Source organism: Gouania willdenowi, chromosome 14, assembly GCF_900634775.1.
Source record: "Gouania willdenowi chromosome 14, fGouWil2.1, whole genome shotgun sequence".
NCBI classification, from domain to species: domain Eukaryota; kingdom Metazoa; phylum Chordata; class Actinopteri; order Blenniiformes; family Gobiesocidae; genus Gouania; species Gouania willdenowi.
Window position 1 is genome coordinate 27,008,294 of NC_041057.1, and position 22,455 is coordinate 27,030,748.

Consider the following 22,455-nt stretch of genomic DNA (forward strand, 5'->3'; position numbering starts at 1 on the left):
GACTTCAGGGGTATTGCTTTATGTTGTCAGCCATGGCTACTGGTTATTATTAAACGTGTGTGACTGGTCTATTGCAGTACCCAGTCGTCCTCCAGAAAACGTCCAGGCCGTAGCCACGTCCCCTGAGGTCATCTCCCTGTCTTGGATAACGCCTCCTAAAGACGCTCTGAATGGGAACCTGATGGGCTTCAGGGTCATCTACTGGGCCAACCTGCCTGATGGAGGTACACAGCTACACCCACAGCTACACCCACTAGTCATCATCGTAAACCAGAATCTCAACTCCAGAACACTAACAATCCTCTAGCTCAGGGCTGTCAAACTCATTTTAGTTTAAGGGCCAAATACGGACCAGTTCCATCAGTGGGAAAACTAAGAATTTCAACATTAATGTAAATTAGACACAAAGTATGGAAGGCATCAACAATATCTTAGCAATAAGTGACAGATACATAAATGAATTTTATTTTGTTTAATTCAGTTGAGAAAAATTGTTATTTTAACAACATTTTACGACTGAATTATTTGGTAATTTATTCATTTTCACTTTCTCCTGGGGGCCGAATCGGATGCACTGAAGGGCCTGATTTGGCCCCCGGGCCTTGAGTTTGAGACGTGTTCTAGCTAATACATTTAAATTTTTAAACTCACCTAAATTCATACTTATTACTGAAGAAAATTATACCATGGCACAGTGATTCTCAAACTCATTTGGCTCAAATACCCCCTTTTTCTTATTTTCTAAACCCAAGTACCCCGAACAAGTACCTCCGAACACAATATTTTGCTTGGAAAACTATTTTAAAACAACAATAGAGCATAGTGATTAAATGAACGAGTGATAGCACATATTTTAAAGAATCTCATTTTGTAAATAAGTGGAAAAATTTAGTGGAAAGTATTTAGTGCAGTGGCTCTCAACCTTTGTTGAATTCTAGAATTATTATCTATTATATATATATATATATATATATATATATATATATATATATATATATATATATATATATATATATACTGCATTTTATTTGGACTAGATTCACAAAGTGAAAGTATAGAAATAAGTTTTTTAAGATTGTGTTGTTTTAATTAAAAAAAAAATTCAAAAAAGTAGAATTTAAAAAAATTCAAAAATTTCAAGTGACCCCATTTAAATTCCAGGCGACACCACATGGGGTCCTGACCCCAAGGTTGAAAAACACCTATTTAGCGACTCCCGAATAGATTTATTTCTTTAGTTTTTTTTTCCATTTCCGGTCATATCACACCTGGGGTGGGACCAAGACTGATTTGTTAATTTTCCATTCCCTCTCTCTCTCTCTCTCTCTCTCTCTCTCTCACAAGTAGCCCCTTTAGTGCCATCGCGTACCCCTAGGGGTACATGTACCTCCATTTGTGAAGCCCTACCATAGCAGGACTTGTTACATTGTTACAGTTTAATCAGATCAGAGCAAAAGTCTCTGCCTCGTCTGTATTGACTATGAATGTATTGAATCTATATCATTTGTGTTAGCGGTGTTGCTCTGTGGCTGTGTGGATGTCTGGCATGACACTGTCACGTGTGTCAGCACAATGGTTTGTGACAGTGTGATTACCTTTGCTCCCTACACTGTCACATCACATTGACCCGTCTATAGACTGTGACCGCTCATGACTTGACAGCCATTCTTAGCTTGCATAGTAACAGTTAAATCCTCAAACTTCCATTAGCGTTGTTTATAAATAGATGGTCCCTAAAACTAACATAACCCATAATCCACCACGTTAAATTCCTTATATTGTTTTTAAACTATACTTGACTAATAAAATGTTTTTTGATTCTGATTCTAATGCCTGGAAGTAGACATATCTGTAGAACAGACATGGGCAACTGGCCCCTGATTTTGTGTGGCCCCCAAAGTGAACATACAAAATGATGGTAAAATACACTAAACCACAGCAAAAATACACAAAATGTCTCTGAAAAAAAGAACATTTTCAGCAATAGAAATACACAAAATACAATACAAATACACAAAATAATCTCATAAAACATACTTTATATGGAGAACAACACACAAAGGTCCACAGAAATGCACAAAATTACTCATTCAAAAAAAAATAACAAATATACACAAAATGACTCTAGAAACACACAAAACCCTTTGTTTTTTTGTGTATTAATGCTCCAATTGGTCATTATTCTAAATGTTGATATAAATCTTAATAATGTGGCCCACGGACTTGAGAATTAAATTTCTTGTGGCCCCCGTTGTGATAAAAGTTATCCATCTTTGCTGAATAGAATCCCAAATAAATCGAGAACATGAGAAAGATATGAAGGCTGACCAGGAGAGGGCAGTATAGGCTCTATAGCTAACTGGCTATTGAAGTAAGGCAGCAGTAAAAACATGTATAATTGAATCAAATTTATTTTTATAAATAAAAATATAAATTCAGTGCTGTCATCATGTTTTTTTTTTATTTTGTAGTTACAATGTCTCCATTTAATAACTAGGGGAATATCAACCTTGTTCATCATTTACATTTATCTTTTTGGGTTTGAAATGTACTTTATTATCTCAGATATCCAGTATAAAATATGATAAAGTATCAGAGGACATACTGTCAGATCACTGACTGACCTGAAGTGACCTTAGCGTACTTGACTTTATCGTCTCCTCTGTATCCATCAGAGCTCGGAGAGATTAGGAACGTGACGACCTCGAAGCCTTCGCTGGAGCTTGATGGACTGGAGAAGTACACTAACTACAGCATCCAGGTGCTGGCCTTCACCAGGGCGGGCGATGGTGTCCGCAGCGAGCAGATTTACACACGCACCAAGGAAGACGGTAGGATGATGAAGTCACCTCCCACATTAAAAGCAGATTGCACCCTGTCATTGCCTGCGTCTGTCCCATCAGCTGTTTATAGACATGCCCACATCACAGACCCCTGAAAGAAATACGACCCTATGTTAATTGGCAGTTTTTCCAAAGACAGACTATGTTATTGTCTATTAATACGATGCAGGATCCTGAATATGCTTATTAGTGGAGGAGCTGTAATTCTTTAATGTGACAGGCAGGACTGTACGATGTGTCATGAAACCATCTGTTTCCTGTGGGAAATACATCATCAACCAAGCCTGTGCTTTCAGTTCCTGGTCCTCCAGCTGGTGTGAAGGCAGCGGCTGCATCCAACTCAGTGGTGTTTGTGTCCTGGCTTCCTCCTCATAAAGTCAATGGAATTATCAGGAAGTACACAGTCTTCTGCTCCAACCCACATCCTACGGTAAAACATGGCCCTCATACTAATCTGGTTCTTTTTATTAACACCAAACATAATCATTCCTAGTTGAATGGTATTTTCTCATGTAGATAGATACATATTTTGGTTTTGTTCACTACTCCACTGAAAATCTTCGGCTTGAAGAAAATGTATCTTTGCTGAAGCTCGACCAGTTATAAATATTGACGTGTCAGATATTTGTTAAGTCTTATTCCCAGCACGTTCATTTTGTCTTTTTTTTATATATTTTGTTAAGGTTTATTTTATTCAGGAATTTTTTTTTTCAGGAAATTTACATCGATCTTCTGACATGTTTTGACTGTCAACTGCCAGTCTTCTTCAGATGCATTTAATCTTCAAAAAGAAGACAAAATTAACTTGCTGGAATTATTACACTGAAGTCAAAGACACATCAAAGTGATCAGCAGACGCCTGTGAAGAAGACTGGAAGTTAACAATCAAAACATGTTTGGAGATCAAAGTAAATTTCTTGAAAAACAGTTGTCTGAATAAATAAATCACATATTATTTGTTTCGACTACAAAGTTGATGTTTTATGTTCCCTACAGCGACATAACAGGAATATGGGATAATACATTACTTCTTCTAAATACCAAGTCTGCATTGCAAAGTAACTTCAGCTCAGAATGCATTCCTCCTTTAGGTGAGCAGTGAGTTTGAAGCGGCACCAGACGTGTTCTTCTACCGCATCCCCAACCTGAGCAGAAACCGACAGTATAGCATCTGGGTGGTGGCTGTCACCGCTGCAGGGCGTGGAAACGCCAGTGAGATCATCACTGTCAAACCCATGGCTGAGGGTGAGTGCATCAGCCCAGCAATACAATAAAAGATCAGTTTAAACTTGAAATACACAGCAAATCTGAAAATGGCATAGAGCAAAAAAATTATATGATCTGTTAAACTGCACTTCCAACCATTTGCCATATGTGTGACATGTGTGACTCACACATGTCACACAGTGGCATGTGTGTGTGCAACATTTGTGAATGTCTACTAATTGCACTCAGATAAACACCATTGGAGCTTAGAAAATAAAGAAAAAGGAGGAAAGTGAAGAAGAACGCTTTTGTCTTTAGTGTCTCTTTTGTCAAATCCTCTAATTCATCATTTGTGTTTATTTGCAGCTCCAGCTCAGATCTTAACTTTCAATAGAACAGTTACAACCCCCTGGATGAGGGACATTGTCCTGCCTTGTAAAGCAGTAGGTGATCCGTCCCCGACCATCAAATGGCTGAAAGAGATGTGAGTAAAGATTAGATTATAATGTATTTTATACCACAGTGGGGAAATTAATCTGTTACAGCAGCCAAAGACACAAAGAGCAAGCAAAAAAAAACTACACACATAAATGCAGAATTAACAGGAAAAAGAATAAAAATAACAACTAGAAAAGCACTTTATTTTATTTAAATGATGCCACATTTATTCTTTTTAAGATTTGTCACAAACACGTAAAGAGTACAGCATGAGTACCGGGTGGGACATGCACAATGCACTTCCCTACCACTACTACATTACCCATAAACCACTGCCCTTAAAGGAGCAGGCTCGGGCACGGCTCACATCATCCACCCATATTGTGATTTCCACAAGTGGTATTTTCTAAGAACATCACCAAATGCTGACTCAGCATTAAGTGCACGGCGTATTGGCTGATGTTTTTGTTCTCTCTTTGTACGATTGGTTTTCGGCATGTTGAACATCTACAGGCCTTTTTGAAACAGGCAATGTTGACTCGGTAGGACTGATGACATCATCATCAGTGATGATGTCAGAATTTTACAGAAGTGTGGATGGGAAAATGATGGAATATATATATATATATATATATATAGTATAGCCAGTACATCACCAAAATTTTATCATCATTTTATACATTAAAATTTCATCCAAATCCATTCATAACTTTTCAGGTAATCCTGCTAACAGACAGATAAACGGAGGGTAAAACATAACCTTCCCTTAAATATATTAAGGGCTGTAAACCTTCTAAACAGGTTCTGAAGCACAAAGAGCTCATCCTCTTGTTTTTATTTTTGTTTTTCTGGGACTGTGTGGTTTCAATAATGGTAGCTCTGGGTTTGAACATATAAAGAGAAACAATAGTCTTCATTGTTTGTTTTAATTGCAGCAAATATTAATTATCTAGCATACAAAACACTGGAATACTGTTGTGAAATTCTTCTTTACATTTTTACCCATTTTCCCTGAGGGGTAGCAGTGGGCTGCCAACTGCGGAGCAGTTAGATTGGGGTCAAGGGATTTGCTCAACATCCCACAGTGTTGGCCCAGGTGGGACTCGAACCGGTGACCCTCCGATTACAGGCACACTGTCCTTAACCACTAGGGACCACTCCTACCACTTAGGAATCCGAGAACTCTACAGAACATCACAACATTGACAATTTACGCAGAAGGTTATTTGGGGGAAATGCAAAGACAGAAAAGATCTCAAAACCTAATGGTTATTAGTAACTTTATTACTATTGTTATGAATGGAGGATCTATAAAGCTGCACTTGTGGAAGGAAGTTATGTCTCAACAATGAAATACTATCCTTCAATCCAGCCTAGTTTTAGACATTGAGGAACTAATTTAATTTGTGAATGTAAAAACATGAGGAATTATTAGTGTACTGTAATATATGTTGCAGATGATCTACTAACATCAGGATTGTGTTTGTCAAACATGCAAAATAACACAAGCAATCTATTTAGCCTGTTTGCCTTTAATGAATATGTAATCTGGGTGGATTAATTTTGGCACATGCAATGTATTTTAACTATTCAGAATGCTAGTGATTTGTACATTTATTCAACACGTTTGACAGGCAGGTATTAACTATCAGCTTTACACATGATGGTTGAAGGTATGAATGAGAGGATACAACTAAGAAGGTCCTGGACAGGAGAGATCTTTCCATCTTGAGTCAATGTTTTTGAATGAATGTTTTTGTTGAGAATTATCTGTTCATTTTCTCTGTGGTTTCTTTTTGTTTTTCCAAATATCATTTTTCCTACAGAAAGCCTCCAATATTGGGTTTCTCCTGCTTTATATTCAGATTTGTTCATGTGGTCCACACTAAATAACTTTACGCAATGTCTCACTTTACAAAGCAGTTTCTGTTACGTATCCACAGACCGTTCACTGCACCTGATGCATCCCTGCACAGACTAAAAGCACAGAGCGATGACATCATTACCATTCTCCGTCTTAATCAGCATAGCAGTAATAATGTTTGCAAAATCAAAATAAAACACAAGATTTTTTCTAAACTTTCTATATTTATCTCAGGCAATTAAAACTCTGAATTAAGAACATTATGTAAAATATGTCCAGGTTATTTGTTTATTCTCCTCTTACACTAACACATCCAACATTTCATATTGCATAATTGCATTTGCAATATTATTGTGATATCATAAAACGTGATTTTTTAATCGCAAAGGCTGAAATTTTGTATTTATTTTTTTCTTTATCTGCACATGCTGTCAAAGGTCAACACTACAAGAAATGCAATCTTTCTAAGACAGCAATGCATGTTTTTTTATTGCAATTAAATAAATGAATTTATTTTATTGCATAATTGTGACCATCACCAGCCCTCCCTAAGGAAGGGTAAAAAAATACTATATTATAGGGAGGATTTTTTTTTATATCTGGTTATTAATGATTTATAGACTGTCCTGTCAGAGAGTGTTTCATGAAACGTGAAGTTAGTTAGATATGTTGAAGAGGTGAAGCCACAGATTTGTTTGCTTTATTTTTGTAGTCTGTGCTTTAAAGTTTCTATTTAAAGTTTAAATAAATATGAAATTGTTTATTATAAAACAGATTGATTTATTGCTTGTGTTCATTGAAAAATACATGACAAGAAGCCCTTGAAAAAAAATTCCATATTAAATTGCAAACGCAATATTGAGGAAAACAAATCGCAATTAGATTATTTTCCAAAATTGTTCAGCCTGATAGTTTCCACACCAGCTTCTGTCCACAAAACCCTATATTGTAAACAAAGTGATTTAAATGTAAATATTCAAACACAGATGTACCAATAAACTGGGAAAAGTCATCCTGCTCTCTGTGATCAGTCTAAAGTCAAGGCAGATACGTAAACATTGATGTTTCTGTATTGCAGCAATGCATCACCAGCTCCCGTTGTGATTGACAGCCGGCGCAGTGTCCACGGTAACGGCAGCCTCGTCATTCGCACAGTGAAAGCCGAGGATTCTGGGAACTACACCTGTGTGGCCAGTAACAGCTTTGGGTCCGACAAGATTGTCCTCAACCTCCAGGTTCAAGGTAAAAAAACTACAGAAACCTATTGAGTAGGGATGTAATAATATCTGTAACTATATCTATAGATACATTTTACGGTCCGCTATAATCATGGTCATAACCTCACAGTACGATAATTATTGCAATACGGTAGGAAAGCTCACGGTTTGACAAGAAGGCACACAGTTTGTAGAAATACTAACAATAACAAGAATGACAACTATTGAGAAATTGTCTGTTCACTATTTTGACTGTATTTATTGTCATACTTTTACATTCATTACATTATAAACTGAATACTGCCTACTAACAGATACAGATACTTTAGCTAAAGTCATTTTAATTGAGTCAGGAACACAGGTATGAAATCAGCCTAGTAACAATGAAATTAAATAAGAAGAAGAAGAAGAAGAAGAAGAAGAAGAAGAAGAAGAAGAAGAAGAAGAAGAAGAAGAAGAAGAAGAAGAAGAAGAAGAAGAAGAAGAAGAAGAAGAAGAAGAAGAAGAAGAAGAAGAAGAAGAAGAAGAAGAAGAAGAAAACAGCCCAAAGAAAGCAAAGTAGTGCAAACCTTTTAAAGTCCTCGTTGTCAACAACAGAAAATGGTCGTAACTGCGTGACTTCTCTTGTTATTTCTTGAGCCCTTGAGCTGTTATGAGGGAGCTTGGTTGTAAATGGTTCCTTTAGAGCTATGGTGTCTAACTCATTTTGGTTCAGGGGCCAAATACGGACCAGGTTGAGCTAATGTGGGCCACAGATTTTTTTTTGTTGGAAAAAGAGCAAATTCAACGTTAATGTGCCCTGGTTTGCACTTCCTCATATAAATGAGAAAGTATGTGAGTAATATGTTAGTTCCTGCTGGAACTTCACCTAAATTTCCCTGAATTTGGAAATTACATGGAATAATTTGAGGAAAATTTGCCAGATTTGGGAAAAATTGAGAGTTCTTTCAACAATTTGAGATTTAAAATTACTGCTGTCATGTGATATAAGAACTGGAAAACTGAGCTCTGCAAATATTGTGGATTTTAATAGGTTTTTGTGTTTTGAGGGGCTGATATAGCTACAGTATAACTGAATTAGTTGGTCATTTACAAAATGTTTAATGTTTTTCCTATATTTTTTACTTTCTCGAGTGGGCCGAATTTGATGCTCTAAAGGGCCAGATTTGGCCCCCAGGCCTTGAGGTTGACACAGTGCTTTAGAGTGTTTCACTCATGTTGCTCGTATTTCCGTTAGAGTAGCGCATGGCACACTTAGTGTTTGCGTATTGTCCACCTTTTCGCCTTTATGGTTTGTTGATGCGGTGAAACCAAAATGTTTCCACACCTCTGATTTGTAGCCACTGCATCACGCACAGGTTCTTCAAACTCCTCCGTTTCTACCTCGCTTTGCTGGCTGCTACCATCCACCATGTTTCCTTTCCCCTCTGACCTCGCACTGTCGTATTGCCTCATCCGCCTGTAACTTTTGACAACGCCCCAAAGCATTATGGTACTTGTAGTGTAGTCTGAAACGATCCGCTACAGCAACCCAAAACTGTTTCTTTTGGCGCAACGGCTCAATATTTTATACCGTGACAGAACCTCAACGACATCGAGACACTTGTAATACTGCGGTACAGTATCGTAATATTGTCAATACCGTGACATACCAAATATTGAGGCATATGTTATACTGTCCACCTTGTTTCTCCAGTCCCACCCGACCAACCACGCCTCACAGTGACCAAGACAACCACCACCTCCATCACCCTCTCCTGGATCCCAGGAGACAACGGCGGCAGCTCCATACGAGGTTGGTCTGACTGCTCAGTCTATTAATTCTATTTGTTTCATCACAAACTGACTGAGCTTCCTTCTTGTGCCTCTGCAACCATCAGGATACATTCTGCAATACTCAGAAGACAACAGTGAGCAGTGGGGAAATTTTCCCATCAGTCCCAGTGAGCGCTTGTATCGCCTTGAAAACCTCAAATGTGGAACCTGGTATAAGTTCACCCTCACCGCCCAGAACGCAGTGGGTCCTGGACGCATCAGTGAGATCATTGAAGCAAAGACTCATGGCAAAGGTATGAGGTGGAGTTTTTGGCCGTGTTCAAAATGTCATTCTAACGCACTACTCATACTAAGTCTGAAGTCAAAATGACAGCATGTAGTGCCTTCACATTAGATAGGATGCAAAGATTGAGTACGTTAGAAATACCCGAATGTATATTATATCAGGACATTTTTAAAGTATGCACGGTGAGCACACTAGTCATAGTCAACCTCCACATGATGCATTGCGAGTGGAATGTAAAATCGTCCTGAGACGAGCTCCAAGCTAAAAGTCAAACATCCCCTTTTCAAAACATAAGCACCTCTTCTTGTCTTCCATTATTTTTTAACGCTTTTGTAAACAGGGCTCTTGTTTTGAACTTAACCAAAGGTTTTGTCATTAGAACAATGGCAGGTCTCCGAAAACCTCTGGAATGTCGGCATGGAATGTGTTTTCCACCAGTTTTATGTATTTGGCATTGTAGGTTTGAAATGCATCTTGGCAAACTTTTAAGTGTACTTCAATGGGAAAGCTCATCATCCTAATCATGCTAATAGTTAGTGTTGTAGTAGTTGAGACCGGTCTTGGTCTCGAGACCAGTCTTGAGACCAAATTTTAAAGGTCTTGGTCTTGTCTCGGACACGGAAACAATTTGACTCGGGCTGCCCGGACTCGGGATTTTCCGTCAAGACCGTTCGAGACCAGCACTAATTCCTGCTATTTTAAACTTTTTTATAATGTGATAATAACACGGAGAAGAACGGGATAAAACAATCCTTTATTCATTTTTTAATCCACCCCGTATAATGACCGCAACCTTCCTTAATGTGGCTGAGTGACACACACACACACACACACACAAGCTGGAGCTAAACATGTCTGCTAACTTGTTGGTTGTGAAATTTGGTTTCACGAACCACAAATAAAACATTTGTAAAAGCACATCAAACAGGAAACAATCTGCAGTGTGTAGGTGACCAGCCATGTTATTTCTTGGCAGAAATACTTTTAAACACCTGCTGTACATTCAGCTGACATAAAAATGTTGTTTTCAAATGTGTAGAATAATTGTGAATTTATCAGTAGCAGTAGTAGTTTTAATATTTTAGTAAATTTTTTGCAGGCACCTTTTTTCCTCCGTCAACAACAAGAAACTAAAACTAAAGAGAGAATGTTATTTAACTGTCGAACCTTGTCATAATTGTATTTATTTTTATATTTTTTTATATTAAAAAAAAATTTTTTTTGGTCTTGGTCTCGGTTTGTCTCGGTCTTGGTCTTGACTCGGTCTCGGCTCCCGAAAGTCTTGGTCTTGTCTTGGTCTCAGTGCATTCTGGTCTCGAGCAAGTCTTGGTCTCGGATAATGTTGTCTTGAACACAACACTACTAATAGTATCTAGTAGAAAGTATGTGCTCATTGAGTTTGTAGTGCATAGTTTAGAGTGTGCCATTTCGAACACGAGAGGTGCCTCTATCTGATATTGATAACGGCTATTGGTCCGATATCAGCCAGAAAAGAAATATTGGATTTTATCGGACTGCATCTAAAATCAAATATAAGCTCTCCAATAAAATGTTTCGCTCCAGCACTTCTGTCCTTAGGTGACTGTGGTTCACACTCCAACAAAGTAACCTACTGTTGGTGACTATTGTTCTCTGTTTGAGTAACATCACTTGATCAAGCCTTTTCTATTATTCCACACTACAAAATAAGTAAAAAAAAAGTATGTATGATTCGTGCCGATATTGTATTGGATCAATAACGATATCGGCCAATGCGCAAGGCTGCAATATCGGTATCATATCGGAAGTGAAAAAGTTGTGTCGGGACATCCCTATCAAACACAGCCTAAAACTGTGCAGAGAAAATATCTGAGAACGAAACAAAAAATACTCTGCAACACAGTGTATGCATGTGAAGTACATTAGCATCCCATAAAAGCATGCTAAAGTCAGCAAAAAAAGTAGGATAGGATAGGATAGAGGTGGATTGGCAGCAAGAAAACATTGGTAAAAATAGTTTTTTTTAGAATCTTGTTCAATAGCTCTATGTTTCAGCATCTGTTTTTGAGATATCAGTCTGCTTATGTTTCATGGTACATTTAACACTCATGTTCCACCTCTCTCTGGACAGAACCTCAGTACTCTAAAGAACAGGAGCTCTTCACCAGCATCAACGCCACCAGGGTCAAGCTCAATCTGAATGGCTGGAATAATGGTGGATGCCCGATCACCTCCTTCACTCTGGAGTACCGACCTTTGGAGTCACCAACGTGGACCACAGCTCAGCGCACGTCCCTCACCAAGAGCTACATTCTGTACGACCTCCAGGAGGCCACCTGGTATGAGCTGCAGATGAAGGTCTACAACAGCGCTGGTTACGCAGAGAAGAGGCTCAAATTTGCCACACTCAGCTACGATGGCAGTAAGTTTGAGTTTTCAATTTTCATTCTGACATCATTTTAATCACTGCAACTCTAAGGAAAGATGACATCATTAAATAATATAAAGCTTTTGTCTTTATTTAATTTTTACTCCAAAAGTGTTTTCTACGGAAAGGAAAGTATTTTGTTCATTCAGATCTTTATTGCCCTGTGTAGGATGAAGTATATGTACATTTTATGGTGCCATGTTCTTATTCACGTTCATCATACCAGAAAAAAAGGACGGTATCTATTTACACTGCATTAAAATTTTCACCTCAAATTAGTTTTTTTTTGTTTGAAGGGGGTTCAATTTATTATAATCTCTTAGATTTATTTAAAAAGCCCATCTCTCAACCATTTCTGGATGCACTTATGAGGTCTCGGCCCAGCTGTCATTTTAGCTGCAGAATGCTTGATTCTTCTCATTTGTAGACAAAGGGTTTGGGTTGCATCACAGTCTAATGCAAGGGGAAAAAATTACTTTCCAAATCTTAGTAACTGTCACTCACCTTCTGACTAACAGGGCAGCTTTCGGTGAGAGGAATTTCAATAAACTGCAAAACCTGTGATTCAACATGATGGAAGCTTTAGTGATGAATTGGGCAATAAGGAATCATATTTCATGATAAATCTGGGGGTGGGGTGGATTAGATTGATGCAGTGGTTTATGACACCTCCCTGTAGGCCCTCACCAGTGCCCACGCACAAGTTTATGGTCTTTGTTGAGATAAAGGATGTTTGCACTGCCTGTCCTTAATACTCTTCAGCAGCACGGTAACGGTCAGCCACAAGCTCTTCTAAAGCAGACAAACTCCTCCATTCTCTTTTTAAACTGATCTGCAGGAAATAGAAAACAGAGTTCACCATTTAGCTGTGAAGGATGAGTAAGACTTAAAAGGAGTAATTGTGTGTGATTTGCGTCACACATTATCAACAGTTCATTGTCATCATTTATACCAATCTAAGCACAAATACTAGAAAGACTTTGTTGGTTTTTGTTTGTTTGGTTGTTTTGTATTTTCTTCCTTTGTTTTGGTCTATTTTTGTTCTTCTTTTGTTTGTTTTAGGAATAATTTTAACAATTTTTCTCAATTGTATGATTTTTGGAGTTATTTTGTTTCTGTCTATTATAGGTTTGGTGTTATTGGAGTCATTTGAATGTGTTTTTGTTGTCATTTTGTGTATTTTGTCGTCATTTCTGTATTTTTGTTGCTTGAATTGCATCTCTTTTTTTTGTCATTATGTGAATTTTTCTGTCCTTTTTTTCTGTTTTTGGATTTATTATGTGCATTTACTTTGGGGGTCTCAGAATTATATCCAGAAACGCATGTGGCCCCTGGGCCACAAGTTGCCCATATCTGGTTCGGAGGGAGAAAAATAAGCGTATGAGTTGCTAAATAGTAAACATTTCCTACAGGATAGCAAATGTAACTCATTAGTAACTTTCATGTCTTTGAGTGACATCCATCCTAATCCCTTAATCTCTCCAAAGGTACCATCGCACCTTTAGTGAAGGCCCCCAATGTGAGTGAGAAGAACCCTGCTGGTGGTGAAGGTCTGAAGATGATGGTGACCATTTCCTGCGTGTTGGTAGGCATTGTTGTCATCTTCATCGGGTTGCTGGTGCTGAGGAGGAGGAGGCGGGAGCAGCGACTCAAAAGGCTGCGAGGTGAGATCCCTGAGTTCATCCTTTACATTAGTGAGCATGGAGGATACTCTCTCTATATATATACTCTAAGGTGTAAACCTCTGCTGTTATGATTTTTTCCAGATGCAAAAAGTTTGGCTGAGATGCTCATGAGGTTAGTGTTTGTTTAATTCACATCCTGGTTATCAGTAACAAAACAGGAATCTAGATTTTCCTCATAATTACATTTTCTTTTCTTTCTTTGCAGTAAAAACACACGCCCAGCAGAGCCGATTAACAAACAGCAACAGACACTCCGCATGCACATCGACATCCCCAGAGCTCAGCTTCTCATCGAGGAGAGAGACACCATGGAGACTGTTGGTGAGTGATCCACTGCAAACAAACAAACAGATTCCTGGTGCAGAACTAAACTAAACTACATCTCCTCACTGTGCTTCCAGATGACAGATCCACTGTGTTACTGACTGATAACGACTTTGGAGAGACACAGAAACAGAAGACATCCACAGTCACCCACACCGTCCACTATCAGTCGCTCTCCCAGGCCACTGGTCCATTGGTAGATGTGTCCGATGCCAGACCAGGAACCAGTAAGTCCAGTACGGAAAATTTTATTTTACTTCCAATCCTTATTAATATTGTTTATTTTACTCCACATTTCCTGTTTGCAACATCAGTCAAATTTAAAAGCATGCACTGCTTTATTGTATTTATAATGCTGCTCTGCCAGGGGAGACTTATCATCGTCACTCAGCTCTCACTGCTTTTCCTGCTCAGCATTGTTTCCCTCTGAGAGCCAATTATCCACACTGCAGAGTTCACATTTATGTAAACCCTGGGGAATCCGCTCAACTATTAAACAGCAACTTTTCTTTTAAAATCCATTGGTTAATTGTCACTTTAGCACAGGGTCTTATCGTGTGGTTCAAGGGGGGCACAACGGGCAAGAAAAAATAAACTAGAAAAAATTGCGGTAAACATTATTACACAAAGGAGAAGAAGGAAGAGGAAAAGTGTCACTGTGACACACAATGACCTCCCTCTAGGTATTTTTGAGGCTTCCTGCCTCTCTTCCTCCTCAGCTTGGTTGGTTTAGGTGTTGAGTGTTGGAGTGTGATCATTGTTGTGTGCCTGTTGTGTTTGTCTGCATCTTCGACTGCATGTTTCCCTGTTCCCTATCTGTATGGGTATCTTTGTGTGTGTGTGCGCGTGTGTGTCAGTGGGCAGGTGTGTCTGTCCATAGCGTTCAGCTGCTGTAATGTGTGCTACTGTAATCAGTTGTCATCCGTGGCCTGTTTAAAGTATTAAAGTTTATCAATCCTAGTCCCACTCTTTACATTTTAGTCTAAATGTAAAATGTCAGAGTGACTGCCCTCTATGGGGTGAATGCCAGCTATTACAATTGAATTTTGCTATTGGCTGAGATTAGGTTCAGTGAGTTTTTTTTGTTCTTGGTGATGTCACTAACTGTCACTGTTAACCCCGCCTTTCCTTTAAAAGCTGGTAGGAGGGACTTGCGTTTCCTGCTCTCTCAGCCCTCAGTGAACATTGATTGACAGCTCCATGACTGTGTTCAGATGCGGTGATGTTGTGACTCTGTGCTTCTATAAAGAGCTGATTCTGGTCTAATCAGAGGGTTCATCAAGCTATATGTGTATGTACAGACACATCGTGTGCGTATCCCCGTCTGTCTCTGCGGACATGCATGCACATCTTGTCGCTGTGTGTGCGTCTTCCTGGTATATGTGTGTGAGTTGTTTTCCGGGGCTCATGAGCCTCTGGTGAGCGTCATTTCGGGATTGTTTGTGTGTGTGTTTGTTGGAGTTGAGCACTGATCTGCTGTGAGCTGCACACTGCTGTGGGCGGGGCTGCTGTGACTGGGAGTGTCTTAACTACTCTAGCAGCACCGCCCATAATCAATGCCTTTTTTGAATTTCTGCCCTAGTGGCAGGTTAGCAAAAACCTGTGGGTGTACTTACACTTTCAGTCCGTTAGTCGGCGTCAGTTCGGCATTGTTATAGCCTTGTGTGCTGCCAGTCCTTGTGGGTCCCTGTTTAAAGATACAGCGTGTGTTTCTGTTGTCTTTTTTCAGGTGTCCGTCACCTGAATAGGAGCCAGAGCAGGGACATTCCTCCAGCTTGTACGGGTTGAACCAAAATACTTTTTAAATGTTGTAATGTTTAAAACAGTCTAGGCCTATGTGTGAAAGACTAAAAACGCACACACTTTAAGGTTAAAACGTTTATAATTTCTGTTCAAAATATTGTGTGTGTGTGTGTGTGTGTGTGTGTGTGTGTGTGTGCGTGTGCGTGTGTTGGGTGCTGGATATTTGTTCTCATGAGGGGGGCTCACTCTTCTAAACTTTAAATACCCCTGGTTTAGTACTGTACATACTTGCAATGACCAAACATGCTTAATATGGTTAATCGAGGGAACTATTGTTATTTAATATTAATACACAGCAGAAATGTAACAAGCACTCGCTGAGATCACGTAAGATGTGACTTCTAGCCATTGCTACACTTCCTAAAGCTAGACATTAGGCCACATTAGATTATTTTAGAAAATATAGTGGAAATGTGTGATATTGTCCCAAAATATGTCGGTGAGGGTTTGGTCTGTGTCATATAACTTTTTCCATTTCAGAATGTGAAGTCTCTCATTGTGTCATATAAGTCACAATTCACATTTCTGTCTCTATGTCCACTCGTTTATGAAAACAATTTGTGTTTAAATGTGTATTATTTCCACAAAACATGCATGTGAGGAAATATTGCATATTTTTTTAGCTCAGCGCTAGTTTGACGTCATTTTTACTTTGGACCTGCTGAGAGAAAGAGGTCTGGTAAACAAATAGCATTCAAGTATATACCCTAGAGCTCAATGGGAACAGCTGAATAACTTTCATATTATATAATTGTGGGTGTATTTCTTTTGCCTTTACTGCCTGGACTTTTGAATCTCCACTGGAATTGTTGTATATTGTGGTGATTAGTGGCCTCATACTAACACCTTTTGTACATAATGGTGCAGTGCATGTATCTGCGGCTAGGGGCGCATCTGTTGGAGAGTGTGTGTAAAGATAAAGTACCAACGAAGAAGTCTATCATGGTCTACTGTGTCTACTATTGATCTGGTCGTATAAGTTGATGGAATACTTACAAGATACAATGAAGTGGCAACAAGGATAAACGGTATCAACAGGTGTCCTGTGCTTGTTGGGAGGAAGACTTACATCCAACTGGAATGTATTTTTTTCGGCTTTTTTTGCCGTGAGTGTTGGAGGTTAGCAGGCAAGCTAACTAGCTTCACCGCAGCTGGGCAGCACGTTAAAGGAGCCATGAGTACTGTGAATGAAACAGAATAGTTTCTACGGACAATAACCTGCTGATTAAGCTGAAATGGCTGGAATGATTGGTAATATTGGCCCATATGAAGAGAATATGGAGCAGTGGAGCTCTTATACAGAGCGTTTTGATTGCTTTGTGGAGGCAAATGGCATTGGAAATGATAAGCTTGTGCCGATGTTTTTGACCATAGTCGGACCAAGGACTTTCAATTTGCTTCGGTGCCTTGTTCAGCCGGAACAACCCGTGAACAAGAGTTACAGTAGCATAGTGGCTACCCTTGCAGCTCATTTATCACCTAAGCCTCTGTTAATTGCTGAACGTTTTAGTTTCCATAAAAGAAACCAAGAAGAAGGGGAGTCTGTAACAGTGTTTGTGGCTGCATTAAGGAAGCTAGCTGAACATTGTGAGTTCAATGATGTGCTGAATGACACCATCAGAGACAGACTCGTGTGTGGGCTGGGGAGTGAAGCAGCACAGAAGCATTTGCTAACAGAAAGTGCACTTACCTTGGAAAAAGCTATAGAAATCAGCGTGTCCATGGAGTTAGCTGCCAAAGAATCTCATCAGTTAAATTCAAGTGCAAAACTCCACAAGGTTTCAACAGAAGAAAAAGGAGCACAGAGCAAATGTTACCGATGTGATATAAAAGGACATTTTGCAGCAGAGTGCTGGAGTAAGGACATTATTTGCAGGAAATGTGGAAAAAGGGGGCATATTGAACGTGCTTGCAAAAGTAAAGAAGCTGATAAAAAAAACACAGCATAGTAACCAAAAGCCAAAGAACAGTTTCCTGCATGTATATAACATGCAGGAAAGTCACGCTACTGTTACAGACAACAGCTCATCGGATGAGGCAGTGGTGTATGTATTGTCAGTTAAGGGAGGACCAGGAAGGTTACTCCACTACTGAATGGACAGCCAGTATGCATGGAAATCGACACAGGTTCAGCAGTCTCCCTGGTGTCTGAGACTATTTACAAAGAGTCTTTGCAACCATCCAGCCTTATCCTGAAAACCTATACTGGGGAGATTGTACCAACAGTACCCACTGCCCCACATTGAGGATTTGTTTGCTGGCTTGGCCGGAGGAAAAAAATTCAGCAAGATTGACCTCAACCAAGCCTACCTCCAGGTGCATGTGGATAAAGAATCAAGAACTTCTCACGATAATCACCCACAAGGGCGTCTAGCGTTACTGCAGACTACCATTTGGCATAACATTGGCTCCAGCTGTTTTCCAGCATGCTATGGATCAAATATTGAGTGGACTATCTGGAGTTCAATGCTATTTGGACGACATACTTGTCACTGGAAAAATGGAGGAAGAGCACCTTAAGATCCCACACTGCAGTGACTGGGTGACTACAGACTCGGGTTCGCAAATCCAAATGTGAATTCTTCCAGCCTTCAGTTGAGTATTTGGGACATAGGATTGACTCTGAGGGCTTGCATAAGGCTCCATCCAAAGTGAAGGCAATTATGGATGCACCAACGCACAAAATGTGAGTCAGTTGCGTTCTTATCTTGGGCTCCTTAACTATTATGGGAAGTTTATCCCTAACTTGTCCTCTCTACTTGAACCACTGTATTGACTGTTATGCCACGCTAGAGCCTGGAAATGGACAGAGTAGTGTGAGAAGGCATTTGTCCAGACAGAAACTGCATTATTACAGTCTGATGGTCTGACAGACTTTGACCCCAAACTGCCGTTACAACTTGCATGCGATGCTTCTCCCTATGGGGTGGTGGCAGTTGTTTCCCACATCATGCCCAATGGTGAAGAGCGCCCCATAGCTTTTGCGTCGCGCACACTCAGCCAGGCAAAGAGCAGATATGCACAAATTGAACGAGAAGCTTTGGGGATAAGCAAACTGCTTCTCTCGTCTCCTTTTTCGGCATGTACAAAAAAAAAAAAAAAAAAAAATGTAAAAAAACGTGAATGTAACCATGTTGGAAATAAAAAAAAAAATTGTTTTTGGTGTTCGAAAGTTTCACCAATTTCTCTTTGGAAGAAAATTAATTCTGTTAACAGACCTCCGCCCCCTAACAACGATCTTTGGGCCCCATACAGGCATTCCACCGTTGGCTGCGAGCCACATGCAGAGATGGGCATTGTTGTTGTCTGCTCACACCTATGACATTAAATACCGTAAGTTGGAGTTGCATGCTAATGCAGACGGCCTCTCCAGGCTGCCTCTTCCAGTGAACCTCGGCGGGGCACAGCAGGCAAACATTTTCTATTTCAGGCAGGTGGAGGACACCCCCATTACATCTGATCAAGTGAGACGCCACACCAGGAAAGACCCGGTGCTGTCAAAGCTGCTGGATGTGGTTATGAATGGCGGAGGTGGAAATCTTCCGGAGCTACGACCATACATGTCAAGACAAAATGAGCTGTCTGTGCAGACCGGATGTTTATTATGGGGACGCAGAGTGATTATTCCACCAGACCTTCAAAAAAGACTGCTGCAGCAGCTGCATACAGGCCATTGTGGTATGGTTCGCATGAAAGAGCTTGCCAGAAGCTACTTCTGGTGGACGGGACTGGATGGACAAATTGAAGAAACAGCCAGAACATGTACAGTCAAACCGTTCGCTGCATGCCACAACCAGCCCCTCTTCATCCCTGGGATTGGCGGGAGGTGCCCTGGCAGCGCGTTCATATCGACTTTGCTGGACCTTTTGAAGAGAGGATGTTCCTTGTAGCCATAGATGCTCATAGTAAGTAGCCAGAAGAGTCAATAATGAGATCGACCACAACAGAGAAAACCCTCGAGAAACTTGGTGAGACGTTTAGCCGATTTGGCTTTCCTGAGCAACTGGTGAGCGATAATGGGCCGCAATTTATCTTGCAAGAGTTCAAGAGATTCCTCGAAGCGAATGGGGTGCAACATATTCGCTCTTCTCCTTATCACCCCTCTACTAATGGACGAGCAGGGAGATTTGTTCGGAGTATGAAAGATGCTTTGAAGGCTTCACGGGGACAGGGCTCCCTTCATCAGCGGCTGAACAGTTTCTGTGCTACAGGAATGTCCCTCACTCAACCACAAAAGAGGCTCCTGCTGCACTTCTCATGAAGAGATGGTTACGCACCAGCCTCAACCTTCTGAAACCACCAAGAACCAAAGACACTGTAGTACAAAAGCAAAAAGTCCAGGTTGAGAGATGCGAACAAAGAGCAAAGAAAAGGATTTTTCACATAGGTGATCCCGTTCTTGCATGCAACTATACTAGCGGTTCAAAATGGACTCCTGCTACAGTCATCGCGCAGACTGGTCTGGTGTCTTACACCGTTTGGACCTGTGAGGACATTGTTTGGAGGGGACACACGGGCCAACTGCTTGCCGGAGTTACAGCATCAAAGGAAACTCTACCAGTGGTTTGTGTTGATCCTTTTCAACATGTCAGCCCAACCCAACCTGCTCGCACCCCGGATACAACTTGTGGTGTGAAGCCGCTTCCTTCCGAATCAATTCTGATAGTTCCAGAGACTAAACTGTCTACATCCCCTACATCAACACTTGTTCCTGACAAAGCCAGTGGGGGTATGCCGGATAGTACTGCCGCCCGCCGCTATCTGCAGAGAGAACGACGGTCTCCCAAACGCCTTAATCTGTAGTAGACATACCCGGAGACATGGGGCAGAATAATCCCCGGGATTATGTCAGGGTCTGCGTAGTCCACCTCATTCCCTTAGAAAAAGTATTGATATTTGATTGTTTGTTATAATGACGTATTGGGACATTGTTCAACACTGTCTATTTATGTTCACATACTTTACAGTTACAACTTAGCATTGTTATCTCAGTACACTCAGTGACGTAATGCACTAGTTGGTGGGCACAAGATACTTTGTGTTGTTTTGTTAACGGTACCATAATACACCCTCTGAGGTCGAATTTATTTGTTTTGTTTTTATGGGTGTAGCTGATCATTAGGTGGGGAGGAGTATGTTGTATATTGTGGTGATTAGTGGCCTCATACTGTTAATGGTGCAGTACATGTATCTGCGGCTTGGGGTGCATCTGTTTGATTGTGTGTGTAAATATAAAGTACCAACGAAGAAGTCTAACATGGTCTACTGTGTCTACTATTGATCTGGTCGTATACAGTAAGTTGATGGAATACTTACAAGATACAATAGGAATCTTTGTAGAATTCCAAGTCATTGGCTTGTAATTATTGGGATCATTGGAAATATTTGCAGTTGAAAGTGTCACTGCCTGCTTTGAGTAATGATGTACCAATATTATTAATGGGTATCATTAGCAATACCAAAGTGTAAACTTGTACTGGTAAAACGTGGGTTAAAGCTCGGATACCACAGTCCAATACCTCTGACATAAACCTAGCCTCAAACAGTTTGATTTGATTTATTATTGAGACAGTTTGGTTGTGAAAGAATATTGTCAACTGGGTAGAAATGCTTCAATACAAATTCAGACTGTAACTTGTCCACCGTGATATTGTCCTGAAGAAGTGAAAAAAAAAAGAGGGAATCCTTGTTTCAATACGAGTACTTGTACTTTTACTTCCTTAGCCTTGAGATCATGCCTGGATCTCAATTCACTTTGATTGATTGATATTTATGTTTTCTATCTTCTTTGACATACACACCCTTTGTCATTACATTAGGGCCCATTACATTCTGTACATTTCTACTTCTATTTAAAAAGTAACTAAACCCGGCTGACCTGCCATTAGGGCGAAAATTCAAAAACTGCTTTGATTATGGGTGTTACTCCTGACTCTAAGTAAGATACGCCCAGTCAGGAAGCGCTGACATCTGTGATCAACTACTACAATCACACACACACACAATACCCATGTGAAGCTGTACCCACGCCACTCTCAACACTACAGACACTACCACTAAACAGCTTACGCACACACATTAATACGCACACATGCAACAATAACTACACGCACGTTCACGCACACACATAGACAGATGGGAATATACATGTGATGTGTACAATACATATACACATAGCTTGATGAACCCTCTGATTAGCACAGAATCTGCTCTTTATAGAAGCACAGAGTCACAGACATCACTGAAGTTTGAGCATAGAGTAAGCTGCTCAGTTGCTCCATGTGCATTGTTGAGCTGTGATTAGAGAAAGCCCTCCTCCTAGCTTTTATAGGAGAGGTGGGGCCAACAGTGAAACATGATGACACGATGGTCGTGATAATCCATCTCAGCCAAGAGCAAAATTCAATTCTAATAGCCGGCGTTCAATCCCGAGAAGGCAGTCACTCTGACATTTTCCAACTAAAAACACAAAATTAAAATACTTTTACCTAAAATCACCTTAATAAATCTTTCTCATAGTCCCTGAGGGGGTAATACAAGTGTTTGTGGGCTGATTGGGGTGGTCTTTCATCTCCCCCTGCTGTCTTTGGGCAGAAAACCACCTTT

General features: G+C 40.1%; 1 protein-coding gene across 5 annotated transcripts in view; it reads left to right on the forward strand.

The window, feature by feature from the left end:
* The window catches only part of dscama (Down syndrome cell adhesion molecule a), a 125,612-nt gene that overhangs the window by 96,267 nt on the left and 6,890 nt on the right, over positions 1 to 22,455 (forward strand). For 2 of the 5 annotated variants that reach the window (XM_028465846.1, XM_028465842.1), the window contains exons 18-31: positions 78 to 224; positions 2,676 to 2,831; positions 3,140 to 3,273; positions 3,935 to 4,088; positions 4,416 to 4,533; positions 7,430 to 7,593; positions 9,265 to 9,363; positions 9,449 to 9,637; positions 11,741 to 12,031; positions 13,525 to 13,701; positions 13,804 to 13,834; positions 13,928 to 14,043; positions 14,124 to 14,282; positions 15,776 to 15,823. In XM_028465846.1, coding sequence (XP_028321647.1) covers positions 78 to 224; positions 2,676 to 2,831; positions 3,140 to 3,273; positions 3,935 to 4,088; positions 4,416 to 4,533; positions 7,430 to 7,593; positions 9,265 to 9,363; positions 9,449 to 9,637; positions 11,741 to 12,031; positions 13,525 to 13,701; positions 13,804 to 13,834; positions 13,928 to 14,043; positions 14,124 to 14,282; positions 15,776 to 15,823 — 1,983 coding nt within the window. The remainder of the gene's footprint in view (positions 1 to 77; positions 225 to 2,675; positions 2,832 to 3,139; positions 3,274 to 3,934; positions 4,089 to 4,415; positions 4,534 to 7,429; positions 7,594 to 9,264; positions 9,364 to 9,448; positions 9,638 to 11,740; positions 12,032 to 13,524; positions 13,702 to 13,803; positions 13,835 to 13,927; positions 14,044 to 14,123; positions 14,283 to 15,775; positions 15,824 to 22,455) is intronic. The other 3 variants (XM_028465843.1, XM_028465845.1, XM_028465844.1) reach the window with 3 other exon arrangements.